Source organism: Elephantulus edwardii, unplaced genomic scaffold (assembly GCF_000299155.1).
Source record: "Elephantulus edwardii isolate Elephantulus edwardi_28Jun2011 unplaced genomic scaffold, EleEdw1.0 scaffold00088, whole genome shotgun sequence".
Taxonomy (NCBI): domain Eukaryota; kingdom Metazoa; phylum Chordata; class Mammalia; order Macroscelidea; family Macroscelididae; genus Elephantulus; species Elephantulus edwardii.
The window spans coordinates 7,865,643-7,886,402 of record NW_006399838.1 but is presented as its reverse complement, the minus strand read 5'-3'; the positions used below and the strand labels follow the sequence as shown (position 1 = coordinate 7,886,402).

Here is a 20,760-nt window from a genome sequence, read left to right as displayed (position 1 = left end):
TTTCACCATGCCATGCTCTGCCATTAAGTAACAATCTGAAAGTATTTTCTCAAGTAGGTACAACTTAAGTACTTTTCTCAAGTAGTAGTAGTAGTACTACTACTACCTTTCATTATCTTTGTACCCTAGTCTAATTTATAAACTTGATCAAGCACTTCTTTTTTTTTTCTCTATAATTATATTTCATTAATTTTCATAAACATTTACAGAGATTTTGGGTTTCCATTCATTCATTGTTGCACTAGATCAAGCACTTCTAAAGCATGGTTTTGTTGTCCACTCAGGACAGAACAAATCTATCAAGACTGTAGTACCTGTCTGCTGAAATACTCTTGAAATGTGTAAATCCTGCTTGACTTCAGATTTCAGTTTCTAATCTTAACATTGTTTCCTCGCTGGCAGGGACTGGACTCACATTAATGTTTGCTAAGAATACAAATTCTCCCTGAGGCTATGAACCAGCGGACAGCCAACCGGTATTTTAACCCTCTGTCTAAACCAGGTCGTTAGCAAGTTACAGGGCTCTGGCGTCCACTAGAACCGCCAATGTTTTTACCTTCTGCTAAATTTTACATATTCAGGTTATTCAAGAAACGTGTCCATTAAAGTGAAAGAAACCAATAGTACGACAATGAATAAAAGAGCCACCAGAACAGAAAATGCACAAATGTGCACGTTTTCTTGTAAGAGACGGCAGCTTTATAATAAAAAGTTACAGCCTTAAGTCTCTTTTAGTCAAATCCAGTTTGAAAGGAAAAGCACAAAAGATAATGGAAATCATTACATTCCACCTTTGGATATTACAACTTTGACAGAACTACTCTCTTTTCTATTGCAAATGTATCATATCATCCTCTGGTGTACCAAACACAGAGCAGTGTCACACGGCTTAAACCAAATTTTTTTTAATAAATGAGAGAATGACTGAATCAACAAGCGAATAAATGGAACAAAAATCTGCTACAGGAGGGCTTTGTGTAAGAGCAATTCAAACTTTTTTGTGTGTTCAACTGAGTGCCTATTTTCTCTCATTCCTGCTGTTGGTTGTATTTTTCCTGTTTTCCAAAAAGCAGCCAGCTTTGTATTTAATTTCTTCCTTAATAATTTCTCAGACTTTAAAAAATTGATACTTTAGTCCTCTCTACCAAATTTTTCCCACTTACTATTAAAAGAACTGTATGATTATGGGATTACTCACCAGAGAAAAGCCCCTTTTCCTTTCCCAGAGGAAGCTCTCAACAAAACTGGGCAGACAAAACTGACTAATCTTGCATCTAGTTGTGACTTCATCCTTCTTTTTATGAAAGAACTAATATTCTTCTCTCTTCAGTCTTACTTACAAGAACACAGGAAAGAAAAGAAGAGAGAAAGATAGAGTAGGACTTACTTAGATTCAGAAAACAGGAACAACGAGAAGTAATCAGGGTCATAAGAGCTACAGTTGGGAATAGAAACAAGGACTTCTCCACGAGGAAAATACACAGCATGTCCCTGTTCCATTGTATTCTGAGATCGCTCTTCAATTGCGTGTTGTATAGGCTGACAGTAAATATACTATCAAAATAATAAAGAACAAAGTTGTTTTTTTTTTGGAAATAGCATAATCAAATAGGAATATATTATCACTGAAATTTTAGACAACTTTCTTAAGCCAACTACAGCAAAGATTAGTTAGATTGGTATATAAAAATGAGAAAATCAAGTTACTTAGGGCCCAGAAAAAGCATCCAGCAACTGAAACAATCGTTCTGCTCAGCCGGCTTCACCTCCCCAATAGTGAGTGCAGTACAGCCCATGGACCTCTGTGCATGGATCCCAGCATTACCCCCAAGTCATCAGAACCACTTCTCCAAGTTAGAAAACAAACCAAAAGAGCCCTTAAAAACACACTTCCTAAACAAAGACGAATTGATAACTGGTGAGAAGGGTCACCTCTTCTCAATACAAGAAGAAAGCAAGTCCCAGTATTAACGGGATCTGTGGGGCAGCCGTGCTGCTGAACCAGAGGCTGCACTTCTCTGGTAGTTCAGATATGCCAGCAGCCCTGGGCGAAACGATGCGCAATCTTCTCCTGTGAGACTTACAGCCTCACCTCGCTGCCGGGTCAGCTAGGAGTTGGAGCAAACGCATGGTGACAAGTTTGAGGGGTATTTCTAGAATATTAACATTACAGATACCAGTCAATAGTCTTTTTTAAAAGACAATTTCTCATTTGCATGCTTACAGAGAAAGCCAATCAGAAGATGTGCAAATCCACGGAATACACTGGGATCTTTGCAAATGGTAGTTCACTATATGAAGAAAGTTAAGGAAGTTAAGCAGCAGGTGACTGAAAAGGAAAAGAAATGGACCTACACAGATCTTTTAATGCCTAAGAAATTACTTTTTCACTCCAATAATAGCTCTGAAATTTGGACATGTTACACAGAAGCTTTAACAGTTCCAACAGAATGGTTTTCAAATGGCATTATACAAAGAGAACAGAAAACACAAGTGTAAACAGACATGCTGTGCTCAAAAGGGGATGTCCATCTACAATTGGAAAGAAAGAAAATCGAGAGCAGAGTACAAACGTCTAATCTTGCTCATCCTATGAGAAAAGTTGGAGAACAAGCTGACAATTACTTAGACGAAAATCACAAATCAAAAACAATAGCCCTGAATGGGCTGAAAGGTCAGAGAGCATAAAGAAATGAAGATAAATTTATTTTCTGAATAGGATTTACCTTAAGTAAGAATTATTCAGAGTTAGAGACGGAAAATACAGTTGCTCAAATAAGTAAGCTATTTTGGTCTACCATAGCAGTTTCTATCTACTCACAAGTAATCAGTAAAAGAAAAATGGAATTCTTTAAAGCAAACTGTTTAAAAAGAGTGCAAGTTAATTCTAAATTATAAAGCAGACTCCTTTTAATGAATCCAGTGTTCTCTAAATAATCAGTAACAGAATTAGTATTAGAGGAACTCAGTAAGTCAAGCAACTTGGTTAAGAACAAACGATAAATGTTTTTAAACTCAAATGAAGCAAGAATAAGATAAAGGAGTTAGCCTGTGTTCTAGGAAAAGCTGCCAAGGGAGGCGTCTTGATGCTGGAAGGAAATAGAAAACTAGTCTTCAAAGAGCATAGGTGATAAAAGGATCAGCAATATCCAGTTAATTTTTGGCAAATACTTTCCTCAGGACATAAACCATCCCCCCACCCCCAAGGAAAGAAAGATGAGAAAGTTCTCCAAAATGAGAAATGAAGATTACAAAAAGATAATGTGCTCCACCAGAAAGACTGAGAATGCTTCTGAAAATGCAAGACTCAAACCCAGACACAGGAGACTGTTTAGATGCCTCTGTTCATTCTCAAGACACGTGGGCTCATCTAAAACCCAAAGTTTGTTTCATTAGTATTAAAACCAGAAACAGTGAAGCCTCACCATCCTCTAACATACCTGTTTTAAAGCAAATTTAAAATATTTGCTTTAATATTTAAAATAAACCCACATGGGACAATTTTTCAGACCTTATGAATTAAGTCTTCCATTAAGAATGGATTCCCCCTTAAACAAGTCCATCTTTCTTTAAAAGTGATATTTTATAAAAACAAACAAACGAAAAAAACCCTACCCATTTAGCATTTTTAAAACAGGGTACTTAACTGTTAAAATATAAAATGAGTTCTATATATGTATATAAAGTAAAATGGGTGACATTTTTTAAAGCAGTGTTATTTCTGAATTATTTTTTTTTCTCCAGCACAAGTATACTAGCTACAAGTTTCATTCTGAGACCGTAGTCATCTTTGTAAAAAGGTTAAATAGCAACAACAGCTACATTAATTTTAGTAAGTCTCATAACCAACTTCAAATGAGATGAATTCTTCTGGAAAGCTTATCTCAAGAGCAAAGGTATGAATCACAAAAAATCAAAAGGGAATGTTAAAAAAAACAACAACCACCCAAAACCATGTTTTCCATATTCATAAGGTCAAAGGGACTGGTAAGATTTGGTGATTTAAAAATAAGTATTAATACACAGAACTGCTGTGTGTCGCATCATGAACAAAGGAGTGCTGTCTTGAGCTGGCAGCTCCTTGGAAAAAGTGAGTATGAAAGATTGTTGTTGCATTAAAGAAAAAATAAAGAACATAAAGATCTAAACTGATGGAAAATGAGAATTAAGAGCAGGGAAATGAATAAGAAAGTTACCCTCATTGTGGACTAAAATATCACAATTGAATTGTGTCTACCTACCTAAAAAATAAAATGTTAGAAGTAATTTCTATGTAAGGAGGCAGAAGACGCAGCTTATTTTAAAAGAATCAGCTTGGTGTGGTTTTTTTTTTAAAAAAAGGAACCAAATTTCAATATTCTGAAAGATCTTAATTAGCTTTTAAAAATGTGGGGGTGGGGGAGTCTCTTATTTACTTTAAAAATAGTTAAACTGGGAAATAGGAGGAAGTGGAACAGGAAACGAGAAGAGCAGAAGGCGAGAAGAGTGTGATCCCATCTCTCTACTGACCTCTCGAGAGAAATCAGACTGAGGAGAGGAGAGCACCTTTTATATCTTCACGGCTGAGGTGGCACAGCAGAAGCAGGACTAGTCAGTTTTTACCGACTTGGGGGGTACGAGAAAATACCCAGTCGTGCTGAGGGAATAAGCAAGAGGAAAGAGATCACATTTCAATAGCGAATGCCATTTAATGAGTACATCACCCAGTACTTCTTTAACCCGTTTGTGTGACAGGAGTGGATGGAGCTAACAGCACTGCTGTGTGTGAGTGCACAAGAAGGGACCACGGCCAGCGTGGTCAGTTACGTACCAGGCAGCGAGTGGATGAAGGCCCAGACGTCGTCGATGGTCCAGATTGATGGCTCTGTCTGTGCGACAGGTAACAAGTCACTGTTCTCGGGCATCTTCCGAATCCTCCCGTCCCGAAGCTCACGCTCTCTCTCCCGTTCGCTCTGCCTGCGTAAACGAGTTGTCATAGCAGATGGCACGGAATCTTCGTGAGAAGCTAAGTCTTCTTCTGCAGATGGATAAGTAATTGGAAGCTGGAAAATGTAGTACAAGTAAAATACAGCACTGCACTTTCCTTGCGTTTCTGAAAAGGGTATTGTACGTGGAAGCAAGGTTTCTACAGACCTGCCTGAGGAGATGTTCTCGTGCTGCTCCGTCAGGGCCACTCGGACGACGGCCACGATGGCCAAGGCTCTGGTTATCGGGCTTACGGTTCCAGCGGCTAAGTGCAAACTTTTTAGAACAGCTAACATTGTACCTGGGAAATCCAAGAAGAAAAAAAAATAATGATACATGGACTACTCTGCACTCTGTTATGACTTTAAAGAGCAACTGTGAGTCAATCAGTGAATGCCATGTACTTCATTCATTGTGGACTATCTCACAGTTTCATGGATTTACTTATAGGAAAGGTCAAACTACCCCCTCTCTATACAGCACACCGTGTATCTCAACACAATACCGGCCACCTGTAACAAGGTGTGATCTTTCCTCCTGATAATAGCATGATAGTGAGAATTCTTATGCAAAATACAGATGATACCGTTAGAGCAGCAAAATCTTCTTCTAGCAGCAAAATCAAAATCTTCCAAGAGAAGTACAATCTATTATGTAGTCACTATATGTACATTCAAACTGCTGCTTTCACAGGTAACGAAGGCCCATAACTACCAACAGCCTGTTTATGGCAATCTAGAGTCTTATGAAATGGAATTAGACCCAATACCTCCAAAATCACTACCACACTTTGAAGGATCTGTTAGACCAGCAAGCCAATTCTCAAACCCTAATTCTCTCTTGATTATCATCTAGTCACAAAAATACAAGTGGCTGGCTATATAACAGGATTAAATGCTAACTGTCTTGAAAAGTTTCTAAATGGTGATGTGCTTAAAATATTCTCAAAAGTAGTCCTTTTCTTCAAGTTTCCAGAGTTTTAAGTCACTTAGAGGGCCTTGTTTTTCCTTTTGTAATATGCAAATTTAAGAAAATGTACAAAATTAAAGCATGAATTCTAGAATTTCCTAATATATTGACAATCAACAACAGAAAAGAGAGTAACAGAGAAACATATGAACGTCTTGTGGAGGTAAACATTCTTACTTAGTTTATAACAAGTTTATTTTAGTAGCATTTATCCAAATAAAATGTTCCATCAGAAATTTCCTAAATGTACAATCACTTTTTTGGACACAGAACAAACTTCAAATTAATTAACCTGACTGTATTTTTCAATTTTAGTGGTAAATAACTCTACAATTAAGATTTATAATAAACCTATTAGTAGTTTTGGTTTGGTTTTGAATATAAACTAACTCTGGAATTGTAAAATAAACGAAGAGGCCAGGTCAGAGCTGAGCTCAATAAGGTTTTGAGTGGCTGATTTTTCGAAGACCGTGCCTCTGGGTGGACTCGGCAGCCAGGTGCCTGTGTACCCACAATGGCCACCTATTTATCTGTAACAATTACTGTTTTAAAAAATGCTGATTTTTAAAAAGGCAACTATTTTGCTGATAATGTGACAATGTGGGAGAATTTATTGCAATAGCTATTTAAAAACTTATTCTAAGAAATTGTTAAAAGATTTGATTAAAGTAAATAAAACTGTAAAACCACGTAAATCTACTGAATTATGCCCCCTCAAAATTTCTAACCCCCCACTTGCACACATGAACCTCTATAGAAAATGTCTTTTGTTAGGTTAATGAAGCCATGCCAGGGTAGAGAGGCCCTGTGCTGAATCCCTACTGAGTGATGTCTAACAGAATAGAAAAGACAGCAACCAGGGAATGCCAACAAGTACCTAGGGCTGCAGAAGCAGAAAGGGTCTTCTGCAGAAAAAAGCATTTCTCTGACACTCTGTAATGCACTCAGCGGTTCACAGGAGGGATGTTTCTGAACATATTCTGACCATCAGCAGGCTGCTTCCTCAGCAGACTAGACCATGAGACTCCTTGTAAGGGTGATGAGTATGTCATTTTCTTTTTTGATTGAGATCTTAACAAAATTTACAGAGAACCCAGATTTCCATTCATTCACTGTTGCATATTTTCCTCCCTAGCCACCCCCCAGTTCACTTTTCTCTTTGAAAAAAAATTATGCAGCTCTTATTCAGGACTGTTGTCATCCAAATAACACCTAATCATATATTCCTTTTAAACAGTTCTTTCCCTCATCTGTTTCAATGCACTGTTCATTACTTATCCCCTCTTTTCTTAGTTTCCCCCAACCCCCTTTGTCAGTCCTGTTTTACAACAGTGGCATTATGCAGTACTTGTCCTTTTGTGACTGAGATGTTTCAGTCAGCATATAAACACAGGTGTGCAGAGCATGTCATTTTCACAGAGCAGGATCTAATGATACTGAAGTAGCTCCAGATGTCTAACTTATATCCTTTCTGTGTCTATGGTGATCCCTGTGTTTCACTACTGGTAGACTATGAGAGTTTTTGGTTCTTACTGCAGTGGTTCTGGTCTGTGCTTTACAGAATTCACAAGAACAGAAATACCTTTTGGCACATGACATAGTGCAGAATCGCTTTGACCGCAGAAACTCATTAGCATATCCCATCTTCCCACAGAATTCACACTTGAGCAACTCACTGTCCATTTCTTCCAATGTCTCTAAGAAGGAGAAGGCAAACAAAGGGGGCATTTAAACAAAACAGCTGGGGCAGCTCCTCTTTGAGCTACTACCCTGGCGAGGCGCAGCTGGCTCAGCTCGTAAACGTGGTTCACAGCACCATGGCCGAGTGAAAACCCCTGTTAAAAAAAACACCTCCAACTCCCTTGTGCTTCTGCGTGTGCTATTTGCTCTAGATAAATATTAGTTTTAAGAATTCACATGGCTAAGGCTCAGTCATGTCTAAAATACATGAATAACTTCAGTGAACACAGTGAGAGGAATGAAGAGTAAGGCACGGCCATCACTCTTCAGAAGGAACATTTTCAAGCAGGACATGGTGGCATCTGTTTGGAGTACTTTGTGATGTGGGGATACACGGCAGAGAACCCTGAATTCTACATAGAGAAACTGAGGAAGACCTCAATGAGAAGGTGAATTTGAACATGTCTTACTTGAGAGGCACAGATAATTTCAAGAATTTCCTAATTCGGTTTCTCACAGGAATTTTATACTTTAAAGGAGTGACACTGCTAACACAAAGGCTGCTCCACATTAGTGGTTCAAATCCACCAGAGACTCTGTGAGAAAAGCTTGGGCATCTGGAAACCCGCTGGAGGATCTGCTATGAACTGGTTCCGACCGGAGAGCAAATAGTTTCTGGCTTGAGTGTCTACGACCATGGACTTCTGTGTCTGTAGGAAGTGACATGCAACAATGATGTCATTGCTTTAGTGGCTTCAGTAATAAATACAATTACATTCATTACAAAAAAGTCCACACAATAACCTGTTTTTAAAGGATTTACTATTGGTCTTGTTCAAACTGGCTCTGTAACCAGAATGTTTAGCCAATACCTTAGTATATCATAGTAATTTATCATCCATTCAATGTAACTAGTCTCCACTATGACATATTATTTCCTTTAAATTTCCCCTTTTCCTTCCTCTGCTACCTTGTCCTGATGAAATACTGTGTTTCTCATTCACTCTTTTCTTCCTCTTCTCATCATGACTATCAGTTTAATTACATGTAGGATTCATCTCCATCCTAAGAGGACCAGTTTTGCTTTGGCTCATCTCATCTGCCTATGAAATAGTCACTACCCCTTTTCTCTAACATCCAGCATCATTTACAGTCTGACCCGGCCCGTTTTATCTCCCACTAGTTCTCCAAGCAGATGCTCCTCTCTGAATTATGTATTAACTGAGACCTAGTGCTGAGGCCTCCTTTTCTGCACTCACTCACGGGGTTTCAACCTGAAATCATCTTATCTGTTATCATGCCTCTGTGGTTCATTATACATGACTCGGGCAAACCCTACCTCTCCAGAAAGCCCGTGAAGGAGGAAAAAGGTCTCAGTTTCAAACAAAATTAAAAGGTCTTTGAGGGAAAGTTGCGTTTTACTTCTGTATAAGGTTCTCAAGTTGTAGCGCTCAAGCATATGCTACATCTCTGTTTGTCTGTCTCTCTTATCACCTACATTCTTATCTGTGTGTCTATCCCTCTCCCTCTCTCACTACAAACAAGTCAAAACCGAATTCTAGCTGATCCCCCACTGGGTTTTCAAGGCCGTAAATCACATGGGAAGAGAGGAGCTGAGGGTAGATTCGAACCACCAGAAGCTCAGCCTTTGTCTTAGGGCAACCCCCCATGGGCAACTTCACCAGAGTGCAATAATGTCACAAAGCCGTGAACTTCATGGCAACTAACATGCTACAAACTTTCTCAAGTTTTCCAGGGTCTTACAGTTTGTGAACACAAGGGGGCGCATTACCAATACTTTAACCTGGAATTTTCACTTCTACACCCATTATAAATATAAGGGGTGAAAAAGAATCCCTGCACATTTATTTTTACTACTTCGAATTAAAAATAAAAAAGCCTCAGATAAAATAGTGTTTGTAACTTAAAATAAGTATTCAAAGATTAAATACAACTAAGTGCATAATAATAAAAGGTAAAATGAGACTTCATAGAGATTTCAATAATAGCATATTTTTTAAACAATGAGAAATATAGCCATGGGCTTATTTTAATATTGCTGTGTATGACAGAGTACTCTAGTTACATCAAAAATATAAATTTGGGGGATTTTTTTTAGAGATGTATATAGTGGTGAAATAAAATGAAGATTCTTTAAACACTAGAGAGGAACTGAGAGAAAGGGATGGATTAAGCAAATGTGGCCAAAGGATGAAACTCCATGGTAATGCTGAGCCTGAGAGCAGAAAATGACCCCACGATTCTACTCTGAAAAGTTTTATAGTAACATCTAAATAAAAAACATCATATTGAACTCAGTGGAGGTCTGGAAAAAAAATAAAATTTTACACTATTATATGCTTTGCTATTCAAACAACAAATAATACAGTAATGAAAACACTGCAGCAGTTTCTAATGGACCAAGAAATGCAGAGGTGCCTTCCTTCAAAGGTAGGAATCTGGGGCCCAAGGCTGTCCAAAAAGGGGCTGTGGGGGTGTAATGTGTTAGGCTGTTAACCACAGGGTGAGCTGTTTGGGTCCACCAGCCACTCCATGGGAGAGAGAGGAGGCAGTCTGCTCCCATGAGGATTTACAGCCTCAAAATGGAATGCATTGGCCAAGGGCCAGATCTGGGGAGCTTGGCGAAATGTAGTTGTGTTTAGCAAAGTGCAAGCAATAAGTATTTACTAAGTAAGTTCATTCAAAATGAATATAGCAATGTATTGAGGCTAACTGTTCACAGGCAAGCACACATTCATTTATTACTGCAGAATATATTAAATGACTATATTACATGCAATTTGGGAAAAACCCGCTGCCCTCCAGAAGACTTGGACTCAGCAACTCTACAGGTGGGGGAGACAGGCTGCCCCCAGAGAGTCCGCAAGATGTCATCTTTACAAAAGCAGATGTGTGTCTTCCTCCTGCAGACAGCTTGAGTTCGGACCACCAAACTTTTGGTTAGCACTAAATTTCTGTGCTACCTGGACTCACTGTGAATGCTGTTAGATTTACTTGTTATTTAAAAAAAAAATCAGACCTTAATTCCTCAAAATAATAAAAGCATCTGTTGATTTTAAGAGCAAATTTAAAGTATTAAATATATATCATTTCATGCTTTTTTTCTTCCTGAACTGTGTTTACCATTTAAACTAACTAGAATATTCATTATTAGAATACAGTATAGATTAAACAAAGATTCTTCTTTATACTATCAAGGAGATTTAAGATATTTTCCTCTTTTGAACAAATTTAAGCACTTCTTCATTTAAGAGTGTTATGCCTATTATAATTATAATATTCACCTTATGTAAAATATCAGAATATGGGTGCTGAAAAACCAAACGAGACGCTCTGAATTTTTAAGCAAACAGTGAAATATTCATCTGCAAAATAAGTCTACTTTGGCTGTTTTGATGCCAACATTTTTAATTACTTTATATAAATTATATTTATTATAATAATATTATAATTTATCATATTTATTATATATAATAATGGGCATTTTCCTCTCCATTCTTTCACGATAACTGGCATGCAAATTAACACCATCTTGCTATTTTATTTATTTGGCTACTACGAACCAGATTCACTTTGCTATTATTTTAATCAAATAATACAACAAAGACTAAAAGAGTAAATTCTCTCAAGTGAAAATCTGTAGGATGAAAATCCAAGTAGTTTCTTGAGCAGAAGAAATCAAAGCCAATGCAAAGGGCATCTGAAGAGAAAAGCACACACCTTCCGCGGTCATGTCTTCCATCTCCGTGTCAGAAGAATTATCCGCATGCTTCGTATTGTTCTGTAGCTCCGGCTGGACACACACAGAATTTATCACCTGATTATCCAAAAGAGGCCTTTTTTTCACAGGCTGCTCTATTAGTAAAGATGAGCGACTCACCTTTAAAATTGAAAAAGAACAAGTAACATTTAAAAGGACATTCAGCAACAGCTTATTTTTAAAAATATCCTTAAACAAATGATGACTGTGATCATTGTTCAATCAGATAAATTCACTATGTGCTTTATTATTATTGTTGTTGTTGTTATGTGCCGTTGAGTCCCTTCCGACTCATAGCGACCCTATGTACAACAGCCCTGAACCCTGCTCTGTCCTGTGCCAATCGCACTGCCTCTGACACTCCCATCCTGATTATCCCAGTCACTGAATCAGTCCACCTCATAGAGGGCCTTCCCCTCCTGCGCTGTCCCTCCACCCTCCCAAGCATTTTTATTAAGATAAAGGCAATAAATGCTTTCTCTCAAATTCTCAGCATTACGGCTGTTAGAATATCTCGGTGAAATGGAACCTGTAGTTCTAGTTTAAGAAAGTAATTTTTAAATAGGCTTTAAAATTTAGTGATGATTAAAAAAGAAATACTAACTAGGTTACACTGCACTATAGATACTTCAGAAGCTTAGCCAAACAGTGAATCATTAAAGGAAATAATTACCCATGTAATCAGGAGGAAGGGGGTGTGTGTGTGTGTATTTTTTTTAAAAAATAAATATCGTTTTAAAAAAAAAATACTGTTCAGCAGTTCGAATCCACCAGATGCTCTGCTAGAGAAGGAAGGACAATCTCCTCCTGTATCTGTCAGATCTGATTTGACGGTCCACAAACATACACACACAAAAAATAAAAATACTGTTCAATTAAGCCATTTCTCTCTGAAGGAACTCCATATATTCCTTTGAGAACCAGTTTCTTTTTTCTTCATATGAGTGCAACACAATTAGATCAGTAATAAGTCTTTAGTAAGAATTCTCAAAAAAAAAATTCGTGATTTGTTTTCTGCAAATAACTTTGTTTGTGAGGTAATTTCCTCAGGACAGCTTTTTTAATTGAGAAGACTCAAAATGTATACTGAGAGATCACGTTAAAGACCTAAATGAACTAGGAAGTTTTGCTTTCTTTAACTGAGAAATAATTGTATGTTTTTACAGATTAAGACACTTAAGTTCAAAGAAATAATTGTATGTTTTTACAGATTAAGACACTTAAGTTCAAAGTATTAAAGAATGTCTTTATAAAAGAGAAATCAGAAGTAGAAATAGTCTCTTCCAAACCAGTTACCTAATTTACTATAATCACATAAAGAAATGGAGAAATCTTCAGATATTAACTTTAAAGTCAACACCACAAAAAAATTTCAGGTTAAAAATATGACCTTCACAGATTTATTTGTCCAGTGAGGGGCAGAGACACAGGGCAAGGATGTCACTTTGAGAACTACTGTACACTTGACCTGTCCCGAACAATGGCATTTTCAATCGTTTCATATGCTTGGACAATGAGTAAGACCAAGAACTATGGCTCTGGATTGCGGTGCTGGTAAAAGGTACTGAACATGCCAAGCACAGGCTGCCGAGAGAACACACCAGTCTGTCTTGGAGGAAGTCTGCATAGCCCGCGGGTTCTTTAAAAACAGGGATGGTGAGACTTCATCTCACAGCATGTGGACATGTTAGAGGACGAGGCGGCCCTGGACAAAGGCATCACGGCGGGTACAGGTGAGAGGCAGTGAAAAGAGGAGGCTCTTCAACGAGACGGTCTGGCACCATGGCTACGCGAACGGGCTCAAGGGCAGCAGAGGTGTGAGGAGGTAAGGATGGCGTCCCAGCGGGCTGTGTGCTGTTCTGCGGCACACAGGTCACTGAGCTGGAGACAACCTGAAAGCGTCTCACGGCCATTCAGGTGGTATTTACGGAAGTTACTGCTAGAGCTGCAATGGTCAATGCTGCTCTGGACATCCACACTTCAGGTCAAGGAACAACCCCTCTCACAGCTCAGGAGCTGGAGCTGACTCACAGCTGACCCCCGGCAGGAGGAGACTGCCCACCCTTCTCCCTCAGAGCAGCTGGTGGACTTGAACTTCTGAGTCAAGTCCCTTCTCCCTCGGCCACCAGTGCTCCAATGAGCAGGTGAGTTTAGTAAATGAATCTTTCTAGAAAATCTTACCAATATATCAAGAGTTTCTACATATATGGATGTGATCCAATAATTTTAATTCTATGAATGTATGCTAAAAAATGACTAAAAATGTAGACATTACTTATATACCAATACAGACATTTAGCACTTTTTGATGGGTGGTGAAGAGATTGAGATAGTTAACAGTTTTAGTTTACTTGGTTCCATAGTCAACACTCTTGGTAACAGCAGCCAGGAAATCAGGAGATGAATTGCATTGGGAAAGTCGGCTGTGAGGGACCTCTCAAGAGTACTGAAGAGCAACGATGTCAGGCTGGAGACTAAGGTGCGCCTGATCCGGGCTATAGTCTTTGCAATTACGTGCTATGCATCGTAGAGTTGGACAGTGAATAGGGTTGAGAGAAAGATAATTGATGCTTTTGAGTTGTGGTGCTGGAGAAGAGTGTTGAATATACCATGGACTGCTAGGAGAACAAACAGGTTTGTCCTGGAGAGGGTGAAACCAGAATGTTCCCTGGAGTCAAGGATTCTGAAGCTTCGTCTAACATACTTTGGGCATGTTGCAAGGAGGGACTGGTCCTTGGAAAGGGACGTCATGTTTGGCAGAGTGGAGGGGAAGCGAAGGAGAGGAAGACCTTTGGTGAGATGGATCGATTCTGTGACTGGAGCGGTGGGAATAAGTGCATTTGAGATGGTTAGGTTGGCACAGGATAGAAGAGCATTTAGAGCTCTTGTACATAGGGTCGCTGAGTCACAAACGACTTGATGGCACATAACAACAACAATATGAGTCTGAAAATCCTGGAACTCAAAGGTATTAAAAATAAATATTTATGGTTTTGTTTACTTCTTTTTTTTAATCTAAAGAACTTTCATCTCCATGTATTAACACTATGAATAGCAAGTCACAAGTCAAGTAACCTTGGTGCCATCATCAAAAGGTCAGAAGTTTGAACACAGCGCCTGCTCTGAGGAACAAGGAGGGGCATAGAGATTTACCGCCTGAGACCCAGTGGACGCTGCTTGGAGTTTGATGCAGCTCGAAAGCAGGGGGTGTGCAGTTTCGAATTTTTAGAATTTTATTAGTAGACACTCTAGTGTCATTTTTGAATCGGAACATTTTACATTATTTTTTAAATATATGAATAAAGCCTGAGACTTGGGAAGAATGAGAAAATCTGCTAATTACAAATTGTTAAATGTGTAACTGTATATATTTTCTTCCCAGGTCAGTAGAAAGCTAATATTGTTTATACTCAAGTTAGAACTCATAAAGAATCACATTAAGAAACATCATTTTAAAAATAATCTACTTTAGGTACCATTTTAGTTCCCTTAACAAAGAGAGTGGTTTATTTAATTGGGAAAATGAACAACTACATTATTTTCAGAAGTGATAAAACGTCTATAAACTGGTGAATGGGAAACTCATTTATTATGTAAATATTCATTTAAATTTAAATTAGCTCATGGTCTTAAAATTATTATTTTTTTCCCTTTAGTTTTAACAACCAAGTAACATAAAATTCTAGAAGTATTTTTGGAAATACACTATGAAGAGAGAGAAAGATTTTTGACAACTTGAAAAAATTATAAGCATTTTCTTTGAGAACATTAGACGACACTAAAAATAAAGTTAGATGAATAAGCACATGTTAAAAAAATTCAAACTTGCTGGCTACTTACAGGAAATGGTTCCAAGCCCTCCTGAATCACAAAGCCTTCAATCACATGGGTCAAGATCTGTGGCTTCACAATAGCCTGTGGAGGTTTGTTTTCTATGCTGGGAAGGCTACTGGGCATAGATGTACTCGCGTTGCGTGTGGCCGCTGCTGGAAGTAAGAGTGGAGGTGGAGGAACGCAGGCGTGTGAGGGATCTGACGGAGACTTGATTACCGACGCGCTGACAGACGCCACAGTGGGTAAGTCCACTTGCTCTGCAGGGAAAAAGTCATTCTGTTAACTATTTTGGCCAAAAATGAAGGAGAATATAATAAACACTAATGGTAATAAAAAGTCACACTTAGATGAGGATTAAAAAAAGTCAGCTAATGAAACAGTGCAAAGATCACCTGCAGAGTCCCAGAAATAAAAAAGCTGAGAGTTCATATTTCGTAACTGATGTAAATGACATGATCATAAAGCTTAAACAGTTCTATTACAGCCAGAAATTAATTACTCTATTGGGAAGAGAAATCAATCCTTACATTCCAACATACTCTATCACTTTAGAAATCTAAAACTGCACTTAAAGTTCACTTTTCCACCAAATAATCTATTGGCCTAAAAATAAGCAATACTACCCGTGAGCAATGTGGTCCTTAGAACAATTAACCATGTGAAACTAAAGGGGTAGCATTTGCCGAAACACAAAGATAAAAAAGGCCAGGGGGCAAGGAGACTGGAGGGCTGGAAACAGGGCAGGCAGGGTAGAGTCTGTCAACATGTCACAGGGACAGTAACCAATGTCAAGAAACAGTCTGTGTATAAACTGGTGAATGGGAAACTCATTTATTATATAAATATTCATTTAAAGCAGTAACATGTTTAACATCAAGAAAAACCATGTATATGGGGTTTGTTCGGAAAATACTACTTGGGATTTGTTCTAATTAACTTCTAGATCATACAAACACATTTGGCATCTTTGGTATTTCTAATATACAGAAATGATACCACACAAACCAGTTTCTCTTCTAACTTCACACCAAAAGAATTAAATGGCACCATCTTCCACTAGCAACAATTTTGATCAGATAACACAACAGATGGTATCAAATAGAACAGGAGAAAAATGTAGAACAACCTTCAAATTCTTTAATGTACTAAAGCCCAGAATCTTGAGACTATCTGGACTGAGTTAAATGACAGGCCAGCTCATTACTAGTATCATCTGTCAAAAGCAGGAAGAGGTACAGGAGTGTGTGTGCGTGTGGGGCGGGGTGTGTGTGTGTGTGTGTGTGTGTGTGTCATGTCTGGCCTCACGGGACTTGGCTTTGCGTTACTGATTCTGTGGGCAGATTTCCCCCTGTGAAGCTGGTAAAGGTCGGAGACGGCATTCCCGACGTGGCCCTTGCTCTTTTTGTACAAAGTCTATACATGTTTGTAAAGATCATATGGCTTCTTTCCAACAACTTATGACAAGTCTACTTGCCCTCCCTTTTGAAATGACTGAAACAATCCCTATTTCACAACCAATTCTTCATGAAAATCACTTTCACTTGCTGAACAAGAGTTCTTAAATAACTGAAAAGGCATCATAGCTCTTTTGCACTAAATCAAAAAAAATCAATCCCTCCGATGTTCAGTTTCCCCAGCCCACTTCCAGGCGCTAGCCCATCCTGGGAACACGTCCAATGTATGTAAGACGAAGTCTCAGCGTCCTTGCCGCTATGACACCATGCTCGGAGAGCTGAAGGGTCAGAGGAGGAGCAGATGGCATCCAACAAGGTGACTGACAAAGCTGATTGTAACAAGTGGCTCCAGCGAGCAGGTGAGGGCAACGCTCAGCTCTGTTGCTGGAGGGTCACTGTGAACTGTGGCTAACACGGAAGCACCCGCCACACGACGGCCGTCCTGTCAGTCAGTCCCCACTCACAGCAATCAATCCTACAGTGTGTGAAGGCTGTAAATGTTTTGAGGCCTAAACCATCCATTTTACTTTCATGGAGCACTAGTGGATTCGAATCAATGACTTTGCAGTTAGCAGTTAGTACAGTACGCCACCAGCGCTCCTACGGCTTCCACTAACACGGACTAGCCTGCCGTAAAGCCACCTCACTGCACCTCACCAACGTGTTCCCAGGGCTGTGTGGGCTCCTACCAGGAGGGGACTGCCCTTCTTTTATCCTAGAGGCTCTGGCAGACACAGGTCACTGGAAACCTTGGTCAGGGGCACAGTACACTATACACTATACCATCAGGGTGCCATTTCTTCCACTAAAGAAAAGCTAACCAACAACCCTTTGCATCTGTTTCAACTGACCTACAAATAATTTAAAACACAAGAACAAATCTTGTTAGTAACCTGGGCACTGACTGTACACAACTCTGTCACTGCAGGGCCAAAGTAGTCATAAGTTATAAACAGATGAACAGATGGGCATGTCTGTGTTCAGTAACATTTCACTTATTTGTTATCAAATATTCCTTTTTATAACCATTTAAAATTTTTTTAAAACACCCTTACTGATGAGTCATAAAAGAAAAAAAAATCAAACCAGGCAAGGAGATTGTAATCAACGTCATAAAAAATATGTACAGATGTTCAACGGGATGCCACGCTGCTCTGTAAACATATACCCAAATCATAATAAAAAGCTTAAAAAGGAACAATACAAAGCAGGCTAGCGGAAGATCTGGTAAAAGTGCGGCTTACCAGCCCCTCCTACAGCATCTGTGTTAGGACTGAGACATGAAAGGACTCAGACACGGCACGCAGCAAGGTGTGCCCTGTCTTCATACCTATTTCAACTATTTATGCTCAGCAAACAGTTTCAGAGACTCATCTGTATGAAGAATATGACAAAAGGACAACAAACTGCATTATGCAGATGACACAACCTTGCTTGCCAAAGGTGAAGACTTAAAGCACTTAACTGAAGAAGATCTAAGACCACACCCTTCAATAAAGGTGATATTTCAACATCAAGAAAACAAAAATTATCATCACTGGATCAATAGGCAACATTATGGCAGATGGAGAAAAGTCTGTATTTGTCAAAAATTTCATTTTACTTAGATTCACAATCAACACTCGTGGAAAGGGTAGTCAAGAAATCAAAAGAAAAAAAAAAAAAGAAATCAAAAGATGTACTGTTGTTGTTATGTGCTGTCGAGTCGCTTATTATTACTAATATCGGGTTGCTTATCATTACTACTAATAATTAATTACTAATTAATTGGGAAAATGTGCTAATGAGTGTTAAGAGCAAAAGATGCTGAACACTAAGATGTAATTTCAGTTGCTTCCTGTGCATGTGAAAGATGGACAATGAACAGAGGGAGACTGAAGAAGTGATGCCTCTGAACTGTGGTACTGAAGAAGCGTACTGCACAACTGTGCACTGCCACAAGAACAGAAATCTGTCTTGGAGAAAAGGCAACCAAGAGCTCCTTAGAAGCAAGGAGGGTGAAACTTCACCTCATGTATCTCATGCACCTTGTCAGGAGACTCCAGATATTCTTCGAAAAAGACATAATGCTGGGAAAAGTAGAAAGTCAGTCGAGGGAGAGGAAGACCACGAAGAGATAAGACCAACAATCACTGCAACGACAGGCCTGAGCATGGTGTAGTTGGTGAGGATTGGACAGAAAAGGGGAAACTCATATTTAACAAGAGACTCATCTCTCAAATTTATAAACTTCAGCAAGGAAAAAAGGAGACAAACGACCCCATTACAAAATGCACAAATGAACTCAACAGAGAAGGCTTGGGATTTCTTACGCCAAGGAGAATGGCAGTGTACCCTCTGTGGTTTCCCAGAGGACAATACACCCCTGCACTCTCTGATCCTGATACTTGCTCTGCTTTGGGTCCCCAGCCTTCGGGGCTGGGGCCAAGAGGGGCGTGCCAATGTACAGGACCTTGACAGAACATGGCCCTCCCCTGGAGCATTACACAATTATAACAGCCTAACATCTTCCAAGAAAAGCTAAGCATAATGTCAGGAAAGCAGCAGACAGCCTCAAACATGACAAAAAACAACTACTTCTTCTAAAAAAGCAAAGCATATTACAGACCCAATGAATACCCCAGACACAGACACCCAGAAGAAATATATTGATGCAGAATTATTTGTACAGCTCTAGAAGAAGGTGCAAATGATTGAAGAAACAATGGAAGCCACTGAGAAAGCAAATACTCCAGAGACAGGAAGCCAGAAAAAATGATGTGGAGGAATTTGAACAACTGTGGAAGAAAATGCAAAAGTTGGAAGAGAGAATTGAAACTAAAGATAAAAGAGGGACAGGAATTTTAAAAAAATCACCACAAGACAGAGAGGGTACAGCTAACACAGCACTGGAAATAGCAGAAAGGCATGAAAATGCAATCAAGAATATTAAGACCAAAATGATGGAAGGTTCCAAAATAATATTGGGAGAAAGAGAAGAAGAGAATGGAACAGAGAATCAGTGAACTGGAAGACAAGAATCTCAGTGAAAATATAGTAGAAGAAAAATCAGAAATAAGACATAAAGAAAAGGAAGAAAACATTAGAATCATGTGGGATGACATAAAAAAGAGCAACATACGTATGACTGGAATTCCAGAACATGAAAGGGACAGAGAAATCACTGAGAAAATTGTGGAAGAGGTACTAGAAGAAAACTTCCCAGGAACAAGGAAGAATTGAGGAATCCACATTCAACAAGCTCAGCAAACACCAGACTAGATCCAAAACAAAAACCATCAAGACATATAGACAGGGAGCTCTGGTGGCCTAGTGGCAGGAAGCGGTACTGCAACCCCAGAGGTGAGTGGTTCAAATCCACCAGATGCTCTGCTGAAGAAGGAGGGACAATCTCCTCCATAGCCAAATTCTCCAAAGCAAAAGACAAGGTTAAAAAAAAAAGCAGGGTAAGAAAAACAGAGTCATTTATAAAGAAGAAACAATTAAGTTCTGATTTCTCAGCAGAAACCATGGAACAAGAAGAAGCTGAATGAAAACAACTGTTACTCAAAGATCCTGTACCCAGCAAAGCTGTCCACCAAATATTAAGGAGAAATTAGGTCACTCACAGAAAAGAATATAAGGAATTTGTGAAAACAACGATGACTCTACAAGGTATTTTCAGGGAGGACATTCACAGAGACATCAAAGTAAAGTGGATGGACCGTAGTAACCAGAAACAAATGAAAAAGAAACACAGCAAAATGGCAACAATAAAGCATTTGCTGTCAATAATCACACTTAATGTGAATGGACTAAAATGCACCAATTCAGAGAAAAAGAGTAGCAGAAAGGATAAAAAAACAAAGCCCATCAATACGTTGCCTACAAGAGAAACATCTAAGAAACAAGGAGAAAGATTCAAAATCAAAGGTTGGAAAAAATATACCAAGCAAAGGTCATTGATAAAAGAGAAGAAGTGGCAACACTCATGTCTGGTAAAATAAATTTCAGGATGAAAACCACCATAAAAGATAAGAAAGGGCAGTATATAATGATTAAAGGCACAACAGATCAAGAAGACATGACCTTGGTCAA

The 20,760-nt window shown here is 38.9% G+C and overlaps 1 protein-coding gene across 1 annotated transcript in view; it reads right to left on the bottom strand.

Moving 5' to 3' along the window:
* Positions 1–20,760, bottom strand: part of PHC3 (polyhomeotic homolog 3 (Drosophila)) — an 80,047-nt gene that overhangs the window by 918 nt on the left and 58,369 nt on the right. Inside the window, exons 10-14 of the mRNA XM_006890363.1 lie at positions 15,236–15,486; positions 11,356–11,515; positions 7,517–7,631; positions 5,134–5,266; positions 4,811–5,042 (exon numbers count right to left, since the gene is read on the bottom strand). Of these exons, the coding sequence (XP_006890425.1) occupies positions 4,811–5,042; positions 5,134–5,266; positions 7,517–7,631; positions 11,356–11,515; positions 15,236–15,486 (891 nt within the window). The remainder of the gene's footprint in view (positions 1–4,810; positions 5,043–5,133; positions 5,267–7,516; positions 7,632–11,355; positions 11,516–15,235; positions 15,487–20,760) is intronic.